This window comes from Dermacentor albipictus, chromosome 2, assembly GCF_038994185.2.
Source record: "Dermacentor albipictus isolate Rhodes 1998 colony chromosome 2, USDA_Dalb.pri_finalv2, whole genome shotgun sequence".
In the NCBI taxonomy this organism is placed as follows: Eukaryota; Metazoa; Arthropoda; class Arachnida; order Ixodida; family Ixodidae; genus Dermacentor; species Dermacentor albipictus.
Window position 1 is genome coordinate 166,191,443 of NC_091822.1, and position 16,450 is coordinate 166,207,892.

Below are 16,450 nucleotides of genomic sequence, written 5' to 3' on the forward strand. Positions count from 1 at the left end.
CCGTTCTGGAGCAATAAATTATACCAAGCACCGATCATCGTTGGCGCTGATGGATAACGATATATATATATATATATATATATATATATATATATATATATATATATATATATATATATATATATATATATATATATATATAAATTATCCAGAACAGCACGAGGTCGAAGTGCGCGTCGCGAAGTTCATCCGCCCTGCAGTGGGCAGGTGCTCCTCTCAGTCCAGCATTCCAGCGACCTTAGCTGTCCTCTTCACTCGGTCTACCAGTTTGAGACGGTCAAACGAGTCGGAGGTGGACAGCGCCGCCTCCCATTTTCTGTCTGGCGGGGTGTGGTAATTAATGGCGGCAGAACCTCCGATTACAAACAGACTACAAACAGAAACTTATACGAGTCCCGTGCAACTAAAAACTTTCTACCCCGATATATACGAGAGCGATATGTGCAAGCTATGCAAGTCTGCTAGAGCCACCCTTCAACACATGTTGTGGGGATGTGAAATATACCAAAATAAAATGGCAGTCTTCCCAGAAAATCTACGGGCGCGGTGGTCGGCCGTGCTGCTCCGCTCAGAACTCCAAGACCAACTTTGGGCCGTCCAGCGAGCCAAGGAAACCGCATGGGAGCAGCAGCTCCCAGTGGCCATCTAGGCGGCCCCAGGCCCGGGCCTTCCAATCGCCGGATTCAAAATAAAGTTATCACATCACAGAACCTCCGATCAGCCGGTCGGAGCACGGCGCTGCGATAGCTCTCCGCGAGCAAAACGTCTCGCGCAAGTTCGAGGCCGAGCACGCGCGCGGCTAGCGAGATGAAGAAGAAGGGGGCACCATGGCGGTGCAAATCCCTGCGGTGCTGGCCATGCTGTTTTATTTCATCGCCATCATGTGCGTCGGCGTGTGGTCGGGCCGCAAGCTGCACATCTTCAAGGAGGATGGCCAGGCCTCAACGTCAGACCTGCGCCGCAGGCGGCCGCAGCAGACCCGCTTCCTGCACCGGCTGTTCCTGGCCGACAGGAACATGTCGCTGACACTCGGCATCAGCTCCATGACAGGTGAGCCGCGTCTGCCCTTCTACAAAGCAGGGACAGACTTGAGAGGTTCGGTCAATCAATCAATCAATCAATCAATCAATCAAAATTAGGTTTATTTGAACAATTCAAGAAATACGTGCAATGTACTTGGACCAATAGTCTATGTGGCTAGTAGCTAGTCAATTATAGAAAGTAGTTATATAGATCGAGCGAGCAGTAGCGTAGCCAGAAATGGGTGAGGTGTTTGAGGGGGTTGCGCCCACTTTACAGCGGGGACGGGAAGGGATGGTAGGCAGCATGCTAACGCAGAAATTTTGAGGGCGGGGGCGGCGTGCCCGGTGTTCCACCCCCTGGCTGTGCCACTGCAACCATGGACATGTTTGCTGAACGAGTGAGAACATTAAAAGAACGAGCATTAACTTGACTAAAGAAGAGTTGTGACATTTGATTAGACAAGTGGAAGCGCTTACGTGCAAAGTGAAGGTATCTGGCAACTTTTACACCTTCACATTACTGAGCTTAGTCATTTTTTTTTTTTTTGCACGCAGATACCTTGTGCTTTTTAAAGTGAATCGCTTCAACGAACCCTCCCGGATTTTGAATGACCGTGGCCGCTGATGCTACCTTGCCGAATATCCGCGTCCGTGCACTTGCGCGCACGAGAACACGTCACGCACGCTCCAGTTTACACGAGGCGCAAGGCGCAGGAATAAAACGCGTGAATAATAGTCAAGCTTACCCCCTGTCTTTCGCATCGTACTTCTCCCTGCGTATACGCCCCTATTCGTCATTATTCTCTCGACAAACGTCAATCATCGCTCCCGTCCCCGCTACATGTTACTGCGTCGATGTCTTATACAATGTATACATTTGCACGAACGGCTCTTTGCATTTCGGCACAGTTTGTGAACGCTGAATTGTACAAGCACAAATGTCGCGCCAGATTGAAGTATAGTGACCTGTGCGGGGCACCGACATAGACATTGCGTGAGATTACATGTTGTATATAGGATGACCATACGGACTATCGTGAGCATCGCGATTCGTTTTATAGCATTTAATTAGCCGCTTCACTAAAACTTCGCTTGGCGTAGATTCCAACTCGTGCGTCGAATCTGCATATATTTTTTTTATTCGTGCAGATAAATGAATAAAATTACCTTGGAGCATACGGTGCGATTCGGCCCGTGCAGGTGAATTACCTGAAGAGGCGGGCACTATACTTGCACGACGACTAACAATGCCCAGGCAGCTAATTAATACTATATGTTCTAACTAACTTTAACACGATTATTCCCTTTAGGGCACGTGTTGAAAATTCGAAATTGAAGCCAAGCTTTAGTGAGGTCACGAGTACTTATCATAAATTCTAACACTATATAGCACCAATTACGGTATCCATCCTTAAGATGCGCTACAATGTACAGTGGACTGTCCATTTCAAGCGCCGCTGACTGGCTGGAGGTACGAGCGAGAAGGAGACAGGCGCCCCAGCCAGTCACCTTCTCGCTCGCACAGCTGCAGCCAATCAGCGGTCACCGAAATGGACAGTCCACTAGGTGGACACATACAGAATAGCCCCCCTCCCCATGCTCTTGCGAAGAGTGCTAGCGTAAGAACTTTTCTTCTTCCGTTTATAAATACGAGTTCTGTTTACGAAAGAGTTAAATGTGTGGCGCCGGTTTCGTCAACAGCCATATGGGTCGGAGGCGGCTACCTGAACGGCACTGCCGAGGCTGTCTACACACACGGCATCCTCTACTGCCACGCTCCGATCGGTTACGCTATAAGCCTCATACTCGGTGAGTGAAGACCACGGCATTTTAGGCTTCTGAAACTTGGATTCGATCACGTGATACGTTTTTACCTGATCTGGGGCCATATACCGTAAAGCTATTCCAATGTGTTTTTATTCCAATCTCCTGATGTCAAATTTGCGTAGCCGCCGACGCAAGCATCAGGCGATGACCCGCAGCGTTGCCTCAACACCCCAGTCAAACGCCCTCTTAGCTGATAGGTCACTTTGGTTTCAAAACGAATAACATTGCCTACGCTGAGCGGCTTGTCTTATCTAACTGGCTGACAAGAGGCGAGGAGCACGCTCAAGTGGAGAGAGTTTCGATGAGGCAGAGCCAGCAACCGGCTGAGGAGGGTGATGGCGGCGCCTGTGATTGGTCCGCTTCCCCTTACTTAGCTTGCGGTGGCTGGTCGGAAATCGCGGCGGCGTGCAACAGAAGGTTAAGAACGTCGCTAAAACGGATCCTCAGCAAGGAAGAGTTGGGAGAGCGAGGTCGTAAACGAGTCGAAAGTGCTCAAAAACGTTACACGGTCACGCAAAAAGCTTTATTATAGGCAAATAAACCCACGGATGCTCTCCGGCAGATGCGAGTAGCCAGTGCCTGAGCGATCGGCGGTAGCCATCTTTTATTAATTCCGGAACGGGGCAGCCTGCGGCGATTCAGGAAAGAAAAATTGTTTTGTTCGGCATATTAATGCATCTTTAACGCGTACACGTCACTTCGAGGGGGCGAGTTTTCGCGGTTTTGTGACGTCTCGTGACAGGCAGGGGAAGTGGCTGCAGCCTGAAAACTTTCGACCAATTGCCGAGGGCTAATGGCGAAAAGGCTTCGCATGAGAAATAACTATTTTTTCTTTTGTTCAGTCCAATCATGCATAATCAGTGTGTACAGGTCATATTAGATGGGGAGCTATCGGGGTTTTCGTGACGTCGCGTGACAGACAAGCGAAGTGGAGGTGATCGAAAAAAAGTTTTTGACCAATTGCGGAGGGCTTATTGCAGAATTGGAACAGAAAAGTTTGGAATAGCTTTGCGTTATAGCACCCCTGGTCCATTTCTGTGCGCAAAAGGCTTCCAGGATCTCCTTCAACTTTAAATGGCGACGTAACCACGAATTACAAACAATAACTGTATACAGCCGAACGCTGTCGAAATTCATGACATCACGAATAAATGGGCCGGAGTGATGTGGTTCCATTCCAATGCCGTTCCTTTTCGCGCTGCATCAGCGATATGAGTGGCGCTCACTCCGTCTTATTGACGTAATCATCAACCGACCGTTAACGGTAGACGATGAGAGTGGCGTAGATGCGAGCGGAAGGAAGCGTTACGTCATACTGCGCTACCAAAACCGGCTCTGGCGAAGGAATTCAAAATGGCGTCACCGCCGCCCGTCATTGCTGCCTTCCAATCAGCATGCCCTCACGGTAAGACCTGCCTGTTGGTAGTTCCAGAAGTGCAAGTCATTATTCCGGATTAACTGCAGACATCCCTTAAATGTGACACTACAAGAAATAATAACAAAAATAGAAAACGAAAGGTCTCACCGAGACTGGAACTCGGATCGCTGGATTCAAAGTCCAGAGTGCTGACCATTACACCATGAGACCGCAACCCCTATGCCGACCGTGGAAATCGAACCGAGGCCACCTCGGTGAAAGCCAGGTGTCCTAGCCACTAGACCACGCCGGAATACGCCCGCACTATGGGAAACAAACTTGATATATACCTCACGACTGCCGCTGGGATCACTCGCGCAGGCTGTTTCATGCGTCACTTAATTCAGCGGATGCCGTTCGTGAAAGAGATTCCTGCTGGACATGCGACAATATACGTACACGCATATATCGTTGCCGGGTGGACGAGACAAGACGCCACCGGCGCGACGTTGTAATACAGAGCCCCCGCTGTCAGCAAACCCGAGCACTTAATAGTTAGCAGTGGTTAACTTTGGGGACCATTTATCTTGTAACGATCCACTTCATTTCACATTATTTTCGCCCTTCGCCACGCGTTCGGGCGTGGAACGAGCGCATGCAACCGCACCGCCGTTATCAATCGTATCGGCCACTCGGTGCTATGCCATGATAGGAAGGATAGCGTGATATGCAACGTCGCAAAACACGGTGCTTGCGCCATCCTGTCGCATTTTCTATTGTTCTTTTCTTATCGGGGCCTGTATGGACTCTGTTCCATTTTTATCATGTTATTCCTGTCAAGACTTTCATGTCATGCGATGCATGTCGCCAACCGTGTCATTCCTGTCACGTCATGCATCATGATGCCATTTCAAGCATGTATTTCACGAAATGTGATTAGTGTCGTGCCATGCATGCACGTCATGCGATGTCTTTAAGTGTCACTAAGTGTCAAGTCATGCATATCACATCGTGACATGTCGTTCATACCATGTCGTGCGTGTTCGACGGCGAATTCCGATGTTGATGGCACTGATGGAAACGAAAAATTGGCATCGCGTCCGTGAAGTTGGCTTCTCCGCAACACAGCGGAGCATTTGACGTCATATTAGACCACGTGTTGAGAGTCGGCGAGTAGCAGCACGAGCGGCGCGCGGTAAACAGAGGCGTAACTCTAGCTCACTTCGAGGCATGCTGTGTGTCGCAGCTAACGCTAGACAAGTCAGTTACAAAAAGAAAAAAATATATATGAAGAAAGATAAAAGATGGAAAAATCACGATGCAATAAACGATTATAAGACCTACGGTGTTCGGTCTTAAGAAGCTTGGCTACCGAACAGCGTAAGACTTAAAATTGTACCTTGCACCATGCTTATTGAAGCTCTTTTTTTTCTTTGACCAGCTTCGCTAACGTCAGCTGCGACACCCTATATATGGAGGGACTACGCCCTCCTCCAACGCAGCTCTTCATTCAGCATATTTTATTGAAGTAATCTGCATTCTTTCGCAAAATTGTTGCACGACAATGATTAGCGTTATTTTGTCCTCTGATTTCTACCATCATACTATATTCAAGACATTGCAAATGAAAATAATTGTTTAAAATATGAAAAAAATAGTTACTCGTCGTGGTGAGGAGGCGCCAACACTTCTGTGCTGAAGGTGTGGCAAGACTGTCACGTGTGCGGCCATCGAAGAGCAACACTACTACCTTCCACTTCTTTCTTTTTAACCACGGACTTTAAAAAAATAAATACGCAGCGGGGTGCTTTGGACGCCCGAATGTCATCTTGAAGAAAATCAAGCCCCTCAGATCAACGTATCATTTTTCGCTCATCCAGATCTAGCGACCCGCTTATGAATAGTGCCGAGACTTACTTATACGCTAGTATTTATGAGCTGAAAATTAAGAGGAAGTTTTATCTCGAAGGCTCTTATCTAAATGCATGGGAAAGGAGAAATCATTTTTCTCGGCGACCACTGCACCAAATTTGATGCGGTTTATTGCATATAAAAGATAAAGTCAAAATGTAGTGACTGTTAGTAGCGAATTTTTTATTTATGAGGTCAATTAAAAAAAAAATAAATGTTGACTAGAATCGTGAATTTTCAGAAAACGAAACTATCAAGTTTGCAACTCTAGTTCATCAGTGAAAAATGATATCACAATTCTGTAAATTGCACCTAATAGTACATCCAAGGCGGACAAAATCGGTATGTTATACATGGCTTTCAAATAGATCACTAAATTGTTAGCAGGATTTTTGCTATACTCTTGTAAATAATGTAACAAAATCGCGTAACATATGACTTGACATGTAAAATTTGTCCTCTTTGGATGTTCTAATGGATGGATTTTACAGGTCTGCGATTTCTGTTCTAGGTGCAGAGCTACGAATTGGTTAACTTCGCGCTTCAATTTTTTTTTTATCTTACCAATATTTGAAAATTCCATAGAAAATGAACTCAGGCCCTAAATCGAAATTCCGCTTCCGACAATCACTAGAATTTAGCTTTCTCTCTCAATTGCAACAAATTTAAAATCGCCCTAAATGCTATCTCAGAAAAAGTGTTTCTGCGTTTTACACGTATTTGGATAGGAGACATCGGAGTTGTGCCCGAGCTAAAGCTTCCTCTCAAACGCAGTGCGTTTCTTTTTTAACAAAGCCCAGATAGACGAATCTTATTACCAAGCCACGGGGATGCGATTTTGGACTCGAAATTCCACCACATTGTCAAATTCACCATATTGCTTAGCTCCGATTGGTTGGCAGGACGGCTACGCCCTCTGATCGGCTCAGAACGCAAATGGTGGCGGAATTAAATTATGGGGTTTTACGTGCCAAAACCAATTTCTGATTATGAGGCACGCCGTAGTGGAGGACTCCGGAAATTTCGACCACCTGGGGTTCTTCAACGTACACCTTAATCTAAGTACACGGGTGTTTTCGCATTTCGCCCCCATCTAAATGCGGCCGCCGTGGCCGGGATTCGATCCCGCGACCTCGTGCTCAGCAGCCCAACGCCATAGCCACTGAGCAACCACGGTGGGTGTGGCGGAATTCAACAGTATGGCGAAATTCGACCGTGTGCAGAATAGCATCCATGAATGCATCAATCCCATCATTGCAAACAAAGAAGGAAAAAAAAAAAGCGTCACAACATAACGAACGAATCTGAGGTGGATCGAGAGGAGGTCATAGAAAAAAGAATCACAATGAGACGTGAATATTGAAAACACATGCTTCTGTCACGCCGCGCAATTAAAGCTCGCGTGTACGCAACAAAAAAAAAGGAACACGCAGGTCTCACCGAGACTCGAACTCGGATCGCTGGATTCAAAGTCCAGAGTGCTGACCATTACACCATGAGACCGCAACCTCTTCCGACGCCGGGAATCGAACCCGGGCCTTCTGGGTGAAAGCCAGATATCCTAGCCACTAGACCACGCCGGAACTGCGAGCTGATGAGGCATATGGCGCATGCTTTACGGACGCATATACATAAATATATATATATATATGTACGCACACACACACACACGACGTACGCCTTACGTCATGCCAGCCGAGGCACGCACTCGACATGTCTTTTCCAGCTGTTGGGACGGCGTCAGTCGGGAGCGAAGCGAAGACGTCATCGCGGCGTGCTGCTGGCTTTGCGAAGGTTTCGCGTGCAGAACACGTACCGTCTGATGACATTTCTCGTCGACACCCAAGAGAGAAAAAGGACACGAAAACACGCAAGAAAAGTAGGGAATTCGTTCATTGTATATGTTGGAAGGCCTAGTACTCAAGTCTAAAAAAAAAAAATGCAAAAGAGAAGGAAGGAAGGAGGAAACAGAAAACGGAAGAAAGGGGAGGGGAAAAAGGAAGAGAAAGCTAAATGTCTGAAAAAGAAATTCTCTTAACATATAAGAGCGAAAGAGAAATGAGACAATGGAAAGGAAAGTCAAAGAATAGCGGACAAAGCAGCTTTTCTTTTTCTTTTTTTTTTCTGTGCGTGAAGCTTTAGCGCAGAAACCTTGACATTTCTCGATGCTCTTACTCGCGCCCTGCTCTCGCATTCACCTACATTGTCGTTGAATTCAATCGGCCAGGGATATATCGTACTTCCTGGATATCGGAAGTATGGCGCAGTAGTGTCTGAAATTGTTATAATCGGTTGAGGAGAAAAAATAAGGGGGCGAAGTAATGTAAGCGCAAGGTACAGTGGATATATCGTGAGAAAGTGTGTATCAGCAACCAAATACGTAATTGATTACTCAGTGCGCGTTCCTGGGCTTCGAGTTTTTTTAGTAGTCTGCTAAACACCCAATTGGTGAAGTCATGCATTGTGTTGTAGCGCAATCAAAACAACACAAAGAACAGAGGATCGAACACCACGGCCGGGTGATACGCATAGCGGCCGTGGTGCCAGGTCCTCTGTTCTTTTCGTTTGTTCCATACCATGGCTTCACCGAGTATCAACTAACTTGCCTAAGACAATTCATGCTAAGCACCTAATTATCTCAGTTGGCTGAGTCACCGTCCCGGAAAAGCGGTAGTGCGGAGTTCTACTGCAATACCAGGACGAAATCTTCAATTTCGAATGTTCTTTGTTACTTTTTTTTTCATCGTGAACACGTACGGGTCGTTAGGTAAAAGGAAGAACTGTGACCATCGTGTAAATTGCAAGATGGATGCCAAGTTTTCGTCTATACCATTGGCCGTGCATGCGCGCCTTGTGATCGCAGGCGGCTTCTTCTTCGCGCAAAAGATGAGGACGACGAACGCGGTGACGATGCTGGACCCGTTCCAGGAGCATTACGGCCGCTGGATGGGGCTGCTGCTGTGCCTGCCGGCCGTGTGCGGCGAGGTATTGTGGACGGCCGCCATGTTGTCCGCGCTGGGTGAGCAGGGACGTTGATCGAGGGTCTGGACTCCGCACGCACCGATGTTGAACATTGTCGGGCTCGACTGCAGTTGTAGCTTCTCCGTATGCGTGTTCACGAAACACGCGTGACGATGGCGACGTGCGGTTTTAGAGCGCAGCTCCTATGCGACCCGTTCTTACGGCGAGCGTCGGCGTCGGAGGCGGTGGCGTAACCGAGTGAGCGAGCACAGCGAAAGACGAAAGCGAACGCGCAGCGCAGCGGTGGATGAAAGACGTGAGGAGGAAAGTGGAGGAGGAGGGTATGGCGAGACCGTGAGAAGAAAAGCGTAGTGCGTGGCGACGACGGCTACGAGATGGCGCCAGAGTAGCGAGCGTCGTCTGGGACAGGGTGTCGGAACGAAATTTAGAACGACAGAAAGCTGAGCTAGTTGGTAAGGATTCATTATGCAAAATAGGAGTGAGGCGTGCAGACAGGACACAAGAGTAGAGAAGTGGACAACACTGTCCACTTGTCCACTTCTCTACTCTTGTGTCCTCTCTGCATGCCTCACTTCTATTTTGCATAACTGAACGAAATGTTTTTCGTTATTGTTTAAATTCGTTCCACTGAAAAATGTTCCCCTCCGGTCCTGCTCTGGAACGAAAAAAAAAAAGAATGATCCGTAACGGTTCACAACGGTTTTAGTTCGCTTGCAAAAAATCTTTGAAGCAAAATACCGATAAAAACGCAGTATTTATTTTTCGCTATAAGTGAATAATCAATTCTGAGATCATGCACAGTGCCTTGACTCAAGGTACCGAGCATGATCTCAGAAGCAGCAGGTCATCGAGTGTACTCGCCGAAATGCGAGACCATTGTTCCGATTAAACGAACCTAGGCGAACGATAAAGCTTCGGTAAGAAATCGTTGCAACCGTAGAAAACGAAACTATAGGCTCTTCAGCCCACAATCCTTGGGTTTCGCTACGATGCCGATCTGCTATTGCACCGAGTGGCAGGCTAAGATTAGTGGAGTGCTCGCTCGGCTACCACTCGCACTGTCCCTGCACGAGATACGCGCTTAGGCGGACCCTCGAGATACGCGCCAAATCGGACGTTGCCTGACGTCGGTTGTTTCGGATTACCGACTTTCCCCTTGAACCGAAAACCGACAAAGAATATTTCCATTTCGCTGTGAAACAAAATAATAGATGACGTTCTGGTTACGATTTGTTTCCGGTCAGAAATGTAGGTTTTTTTTTTTCGTTTTTGTTTTCGTTCCAATCCGACACACTGGTCCGGGAGGTCTGTTGACGGCGGCTGCTGTGAATCGCACCCACGCGTCACCCACTCGCTGCCTCTCGCAATTTCCCGACTAGCGAGGCAGGCGTGCCACACTTCACTCCATTTGCAACGTATCGCGCGAGACAGATTATCCGCGCCAGTCAACATATCGCGAAATGAAAACACGTATACAGCTGCGCTCATATTTCGCATTAGGGAGTATCGTAGTAATCGCTGGTTTTTTCTTTTCATTTGCGCAAAGGTCAGGGATGTCCCACGGCCCAAAAGCGCCGCGCAAGTATACGTATGAGTTTTGAATGGGTAAATGAAAATGTACCCATTGTAATACGTTCCTAATAGTAGATGTATTATGGCTGTAAAGAAAACTAAAACCTTAGTCACTGTAAAATGCGCGAAACATATATCTAATAGAAGTGTGGTAATTAGTAGTTATGTGTGCTATAAGTATAAAAACATGTGTGGCGAAGCACCGGGACACCGTAGACGCATAGACTAGACAACGCGTGCTGCACAGTCTCGGAGGCCATGCACAAAACCGCGACATCCCGAATCGTGGCTTTGAAATCTCGGAGGCCAAGCACAGAAATGTTATGTTCTACCTATCTTCTGTCACGAAGGCGTTGATAATAAAATTACTAGCCCATAATAGATACAATTTTATTTATGCCGCAATGCAAAAACTTTTCTAATGCGTTGTGATTCAGCAGCGTACTGTGTTACACCATGTGGCGCTGCTGCTGCCGTGTAAAAAACGAAATCAGGAAAGAAACCATTTATGATAACTCAAAGGGAAGCTCATTACTTTTCGAAGCGAGATCAGGATGCCTTAGAACACGCACCTATAAAGCGAGATATAAGAAGGAAGAAGAAGCATGTGCTTGCTGTGGTAAAGCTAGGGAAACTACGGAGCATGTTTTATTAGAATGTGAAGACGTCTACCCAGCGGTCGATTTAGGCACCACTGGCCTCCTTGAAGCCCTTGGGTTCAGAGGGAGCAGTGGTAAAGCAAACATGTCTGCAATAGACTTTTTTTTAGGTAGAATATTAGGCAGTATAGTAGCAAGAGCTTGGTGGCGCCACCCACCGCCCCGTTCCAAAGGGGACGCTCATAACATCCATCCATCCATCCATCCATGACTCCCGGTTCCATAAAACTGTAAACTTTTAACCCTCCCTGACGATAAGTTAGGTTTTTCTTTCTTGACCCAATCTGACGATGTTTTAACCGACCCGGTCCTGCCTTCTGCCGAACAGTTGCCGGAACTTTCGAAGTAAGTAGAGGTTTCGCACGTAGCCCGTTCATTTCGAATGCTTATAAATCACTGGATCTGCTGAAACGTTCGCTTGGTATATACGGGGTGTTTCAGCGAACACTTTCAAAAATTTTTAAAGCTTGCTGACAGCACGATTCTAGTTCATGAGCTGGTCTACTCGAAGAGGTGGACATTACTTGCACAAAAAATTGGAATACATAATCTACTAATTAACAAAGATTCACTAATTAGATGTTAAACTATTTACCATAGGGTCCATGTTGCAATATACAAATTGTAGCCGTGCAGTTCGCAAGACGGATCCACTTGGAACGAATTCTCAGCCTGACACCAGTTTCGAGATAGTGATTCGCGAACTTTGTGGAGAAATGCATTGACATTTCAGTTACCTTCTTAACAAAACGTCGTTATATGCATTCAAGCACAAAAGTAACTGAAACGCCTATGCATTTCTTCGCAAAGTTCTGGAATTAATATATCAGAACTGGTGTATTCCTGAGAATTCGTTTCACATGGATCCGCCTTGCGAACTCCACAATATGTAAATTGTAACATGGGCCATAAGGTAATTAGTTAAAAATCTATTTAGCGAATGTTTGTTCATTTGTCGATTATGTATTTCAATATTTTGTGCAAGTAATGTCCCCCGCTTCGAGCAGACCACCTCATGAACTATAATTGTGCGCGCAAGCAATTCCCAGCACCAAATTTTCTTAACCACTATTGGGAACTTTGTTTTTGCACGCCTCCGTTGTTTGTGGTCTCCCTTCTTTTCTGCCATCAAACCTCCAATTCCCTCTTACTACTCTTTATTGCGGAGATTTACTTTCCCCCTGCTATCCCTGAACCGAAGGGATTCAAGGAGGCCGGAGGAGCCTAAATCTACCGCCACGCAGATATCTTTACATTCCAATCATAACATGCTCCGTCTTTTCCCTAGCTTTACCACAGCAAGCACATGCTTTTTCTTCCCTGGTGCACCTCGCTTTATAACTACGTGTTTTAGGGCATCCTTATCTCGCTTCAAAAAGTAACGAGCTTCTCTTAGTTTTTATTACTCTTAGGTTGTTACTCATAGCAGGTTTCTTTTCAATTGCCACAAACCATGACATCGTCCAGCCTCTCTGACTTTGTGTTTGACGTTCTTTGTTGCCATGCTGCTTACTATACCGGTCGCATACTTGCTGGTAAGCTTCACTGTTCTTTTCCTGTAATGTGAGTCAATGTTTTCCCCATAAATATACGTGAACACTCTCCCAGCCCATATACCTTCTTCCATACTCCTCAGTCGTTCTTCACAATCAATTTTACTCGGAGCTTCCCTCAATTCAAAACTTGTCCAGCCTATATCACCCTGCACAGCTTCATTTGTAGTGTTCCCGTGAGTGCACTATGCTAGGCGTCCCACTGACCTTTGGTTGCCATTGAGTCCTGATTGTACCCCTGACTTCAAGCAAAGAAACGCATTTTCAAATATAATTCCTGGAACCATTATACATTTTCACGTACCTCGGATCGCCTCATACTTACAAGTATTGAAGCTCCATAGCGCTCTGTGTTTCGTTATTGCCGCATTTCTCTTCCCCTTTGCTATTATTGTTTCTTCCTGTGTTTCCATATATCTATATCCTTTGTTTATCCATATGTCAAGGTATTTGTATTCTTTTACCTGAGGTATTTCCTGGACCAGTGTTGACACTGTCTACTCGCACTTGTTATTGAATATCATAAAACCTGATTTTCTAAACGCTATATTTCGATGCCAAATTCTCACGTTCCTATCCCCGAATCTTAACCAGATGTTGCGTATAAATTTGCTTGTTACCAAGCAACACAGTGTCGTCAGCATAAAACAAACCTGGAAGCTGCTGCTGTACTACTATACCTGCCTGTTTGTATGAGAGAATAAACCCGATATTCCCTCTAGCGCCCTTTTCCTCCTCCCCATGACATCATAAACAGCAGTGGGGATAAAGGGCACCCCTGCCTCAGTCCTTTGTTGATATGAGCGCTTTCTTCTCGCTCCTCATCCCTTCCAATTCAACGCAAACTGTATTTTCTAGTTAAATCTCTCTCAAAGGCTGTAACAGTCGTTGCCCACGCCTTCTTAGAGAATATCCAATTAATATGTTGTGGGTTGCTTCCCTGTTTCAAGTTTCCCACAAGATGTTGTGGTCTACGTTGTCATATGCTCCAGTAATGTCTAAAAAACTCGCATTTAAAGGTCTCATTTCTCCTCCGGATATTTCAATACAGGGAGTAAGAACAAATACGTAATCATCCGGACGCCTACCGATTCTGAAGCCATTCTGAAGTTCTCCCAATGTGCCACTTATGTTCAGCCCACCCTTGCTGCAGCTTTAATGTAATCGCCTGCATTGCCAGCCTGTATATTACCGACGAAATGTCAACGGTATGTATGAGTGAATTCTATATTCCCCCCCCCCCTTACCTTTATAAATTAAATTCGTTCTTCTGAACACGGAAAGGTGGCGCCATCTGTAACCGCTATTGTGAAATGCGGCGTTAATCGACAACTTATTTACAAAGCGTTTCCGCAGACGACGCACACTTCGTTTCTATTGCGATCAAAAACGCAAGTAATGGTCGCAACCGGTCGTATTAAACTGAACCCTCTGCGAAATACTACATTTTGTAACAAATGTGAGCGGTAATCGGCTATCGGTTTAGCTTGAAGTGTCACGCATACCTGCCGCTCCTATTTTATGCAGCACTCAGTAATACCGCAGCGTATGTGCGCGCAGTCCTCGGATAACGCCGACGCTATTCGCCAGAGCCTGAAAACGAAACCAAATATCAAAGGTTAGGGCTTCGAGCAACCATTGCTGACTATTGTGAGGCTTACGCGCTAAAGTATCGCCTGTGTGCGTGACACTGCGTAATGGTACGTAACCTCACGTGTTCGGCGCCGCAGGTGACACGGCGGGCGCCATGATGGAAGTGGACTCGCAACTCTTCATCATCCTTGCCGCGACGACCATATTCTGTTACACCGCGCTGGGAGGCCACTACTCCATCACCTACACCGACGTCCTCCAGCTGTGCACCACGGCAGTATTCCTGGTAAAGAATGATGTCTTTTTCACGGTGCGTTCGTGACAAATGCATAGCAGACCACTTGAGCTCAAGTCGTTCGCGGTAATCACTCAATGGGCTCGCTTTGAAAGAGTACTTCGAAAGTCACGCAAAGCAGAGAATACGCCATTTGAAGCGTTTGTACTCATTGTTAAGGGAGATTTTTAATGCTCATGCACGGTATACTCAAACTACTTAGGTAAATATGAAAAAAAAAATCCGCCTCCGTTTCACTCTGTGAAGGCGGATGTACAGCGAAGCTGTTGCCTACGTTAGACAAGCACAAGCGACGTTAGACAAGTACCGCCACCCCAACTGACCTTAGACGAGATTACATGCTCGGCCCCTTGCGCACGTAGTTCCTCGAGTCTGGCAGCACTTTAGGCAGCGCACCGCTGCCTGTAGGGCTCACGCTGGTCTTCGGCAGACCTACGTATACCAGGCCTACCTATCTGCCATTGGGTCGCTCCGATTGACGTCAATCCACACGCCACCAACGGCAGGTGCGCTGTCTAGTGGCGTCATCCCCCCCCCCCCCTCCCACTTTTGTTTTTCTATCTTCTAGCTGCCTTTCGAAGGCTGTCTGAGTGGGCGCGGCCGCTAGGTGGCGGCACCATTTCTGGACAGTGTTTGCCATAATGTCGATTACCGTGCAGCACACGCTGTACGACAGATGCAACGTACAGAGCGCCCACGCTTCAAGGACATGTACACTTTGCGCACACGTTGTACGTCACACGCGCACGCACGTGTGCGGAAGTGTAGCATATACCCTCATACTTGTAGGCCCTCAGCCAAGCGCAAGTGCCTTACTGAACTTATTGAAATTATCAACGTACATTGCGTCAGAAAATTTGTGAGGTACGACTTACGCACAAGCTGCAGACGTGATGGCTTCGGATTGTAATTCGAATGTGTTCGAAAACATAAATCTTTTACGCGGAAACTCGTAGATAAAGCCCTTTTTCCAGCTGTTTGTCTGAGTGGCCGTAGCCGCTAGGTGGCAGTACTGTTTTGGGCTGAGCGCGAGTCGACGAAAAATCCTGACCAACTATAGAAGTTTCGCTGTAAAAGAAATGATCTAATGACCACTGACATGATTTTACATGCGTGCCGCTGTGTCTACTGATGCCGCAGTGGATTTGCGTGCCGTACGTCCTGAAAGGCCGCGGCGTGGGAACGGTGTCCGGTCCCCAGACCGACTTGCTCGGCCACATTCCGATGGCGAACGCCGGCCAGCTGTTCGACGCCTTTCTTATGACCGCTCTCGGAGGCATCCCGTGGCAGGTGGGTAAGGAGGAGGCTAAAGGGTAAATCGCACTAAATATGACTGCAGAGCCAGTGGCAAGTCAGGAATGCAGAATAGGCGTCTCTCAAAAGAAGCCATCCCTCCCAACCCGAAGAAATGTGTTGTTCACTTTACCGATCCAACAGGTACGAATGGGTGATGTACCAGGTGTCGAGGAATAATGGGTACTTCGTATGCGTCGCACACGATAAACAAGAACAAAGAAGAGAGGAACAAGGACACGTGAGCTTCAACAAGAACTTGAAGAATTTGAATTCATGGGCATGGAATGGGAATGCGGTGAGGATGCGCGGCGACCGTATATCCTAGATAAAATATGTAGCGAGGTATACGTTAATAAAAGATCACTTGAAAGTCAACGCTACGT

At 46.8% G+C, this 16,450-nt stretch overlaps 1 protein-coding gene and 3 non-coding genes across 4 annotated transcripts in view; 1 reads left to right on the forward strand and 3 right to left on the reverse strand.

Moving 5' to 3' along the window:
- Positions 1-778: 778 nt before the first annotated feature.
- LOC139055609 (high-affinity choline transporter 1-like) overlaps positions 779-16,450 on the forward strand; it is a 39,917-nt gene continuing 24,245 nt past the window's right edge. The window contains exons 1-5 of the mRNA XM_070533132.1: positions 779-1,050; positions 2,724-2,831; positions 8,981-9,136; positions 14,614-14,762; positions 15,912-16,061. Of these exons, the coding sequence (XP_070389233.1) occupies positions 828-1,050; positions 2,724-2,831; positions 8,981-9,136; positions 14,614-14,762; positions 15,912-16,061 (786 nt within the window). The 5' untranslated portion in view covers positions 779-827. The remainder of the gene's footprint in view (positions 1,051-2,723; positions 2,832-8,980; positions 9,137-14,613; positions 14,763-15,911; positions 16,062-16,450) is intronic.
- TRNAQ-UUG (transfer RNA glutamine (anticodon UUG)) lies at positions 4,366-4,437 on the reverse strand. Its single transcript has one exon. It is a non-coding gene; the product is annotated as a tRNA-Gln (tRNA).
- TRNAQ-UUG (transfer RNA glutamine (anticodon UUG)) lies at positions 7,549-7,620 on the reverse strand. The gene has a single exon. It is a non-coding gene; the product is annotated as a tRNA-Gln (tRNA).
- On the reverse strand, positions 7,629-7,700 carry TRNAE-UUC (transfer RNA glutamic acid (anticodon UUC)). The gene has a single exon. It is a non-coding gene; the product is annotated as a tRNA-Glu (tRNA).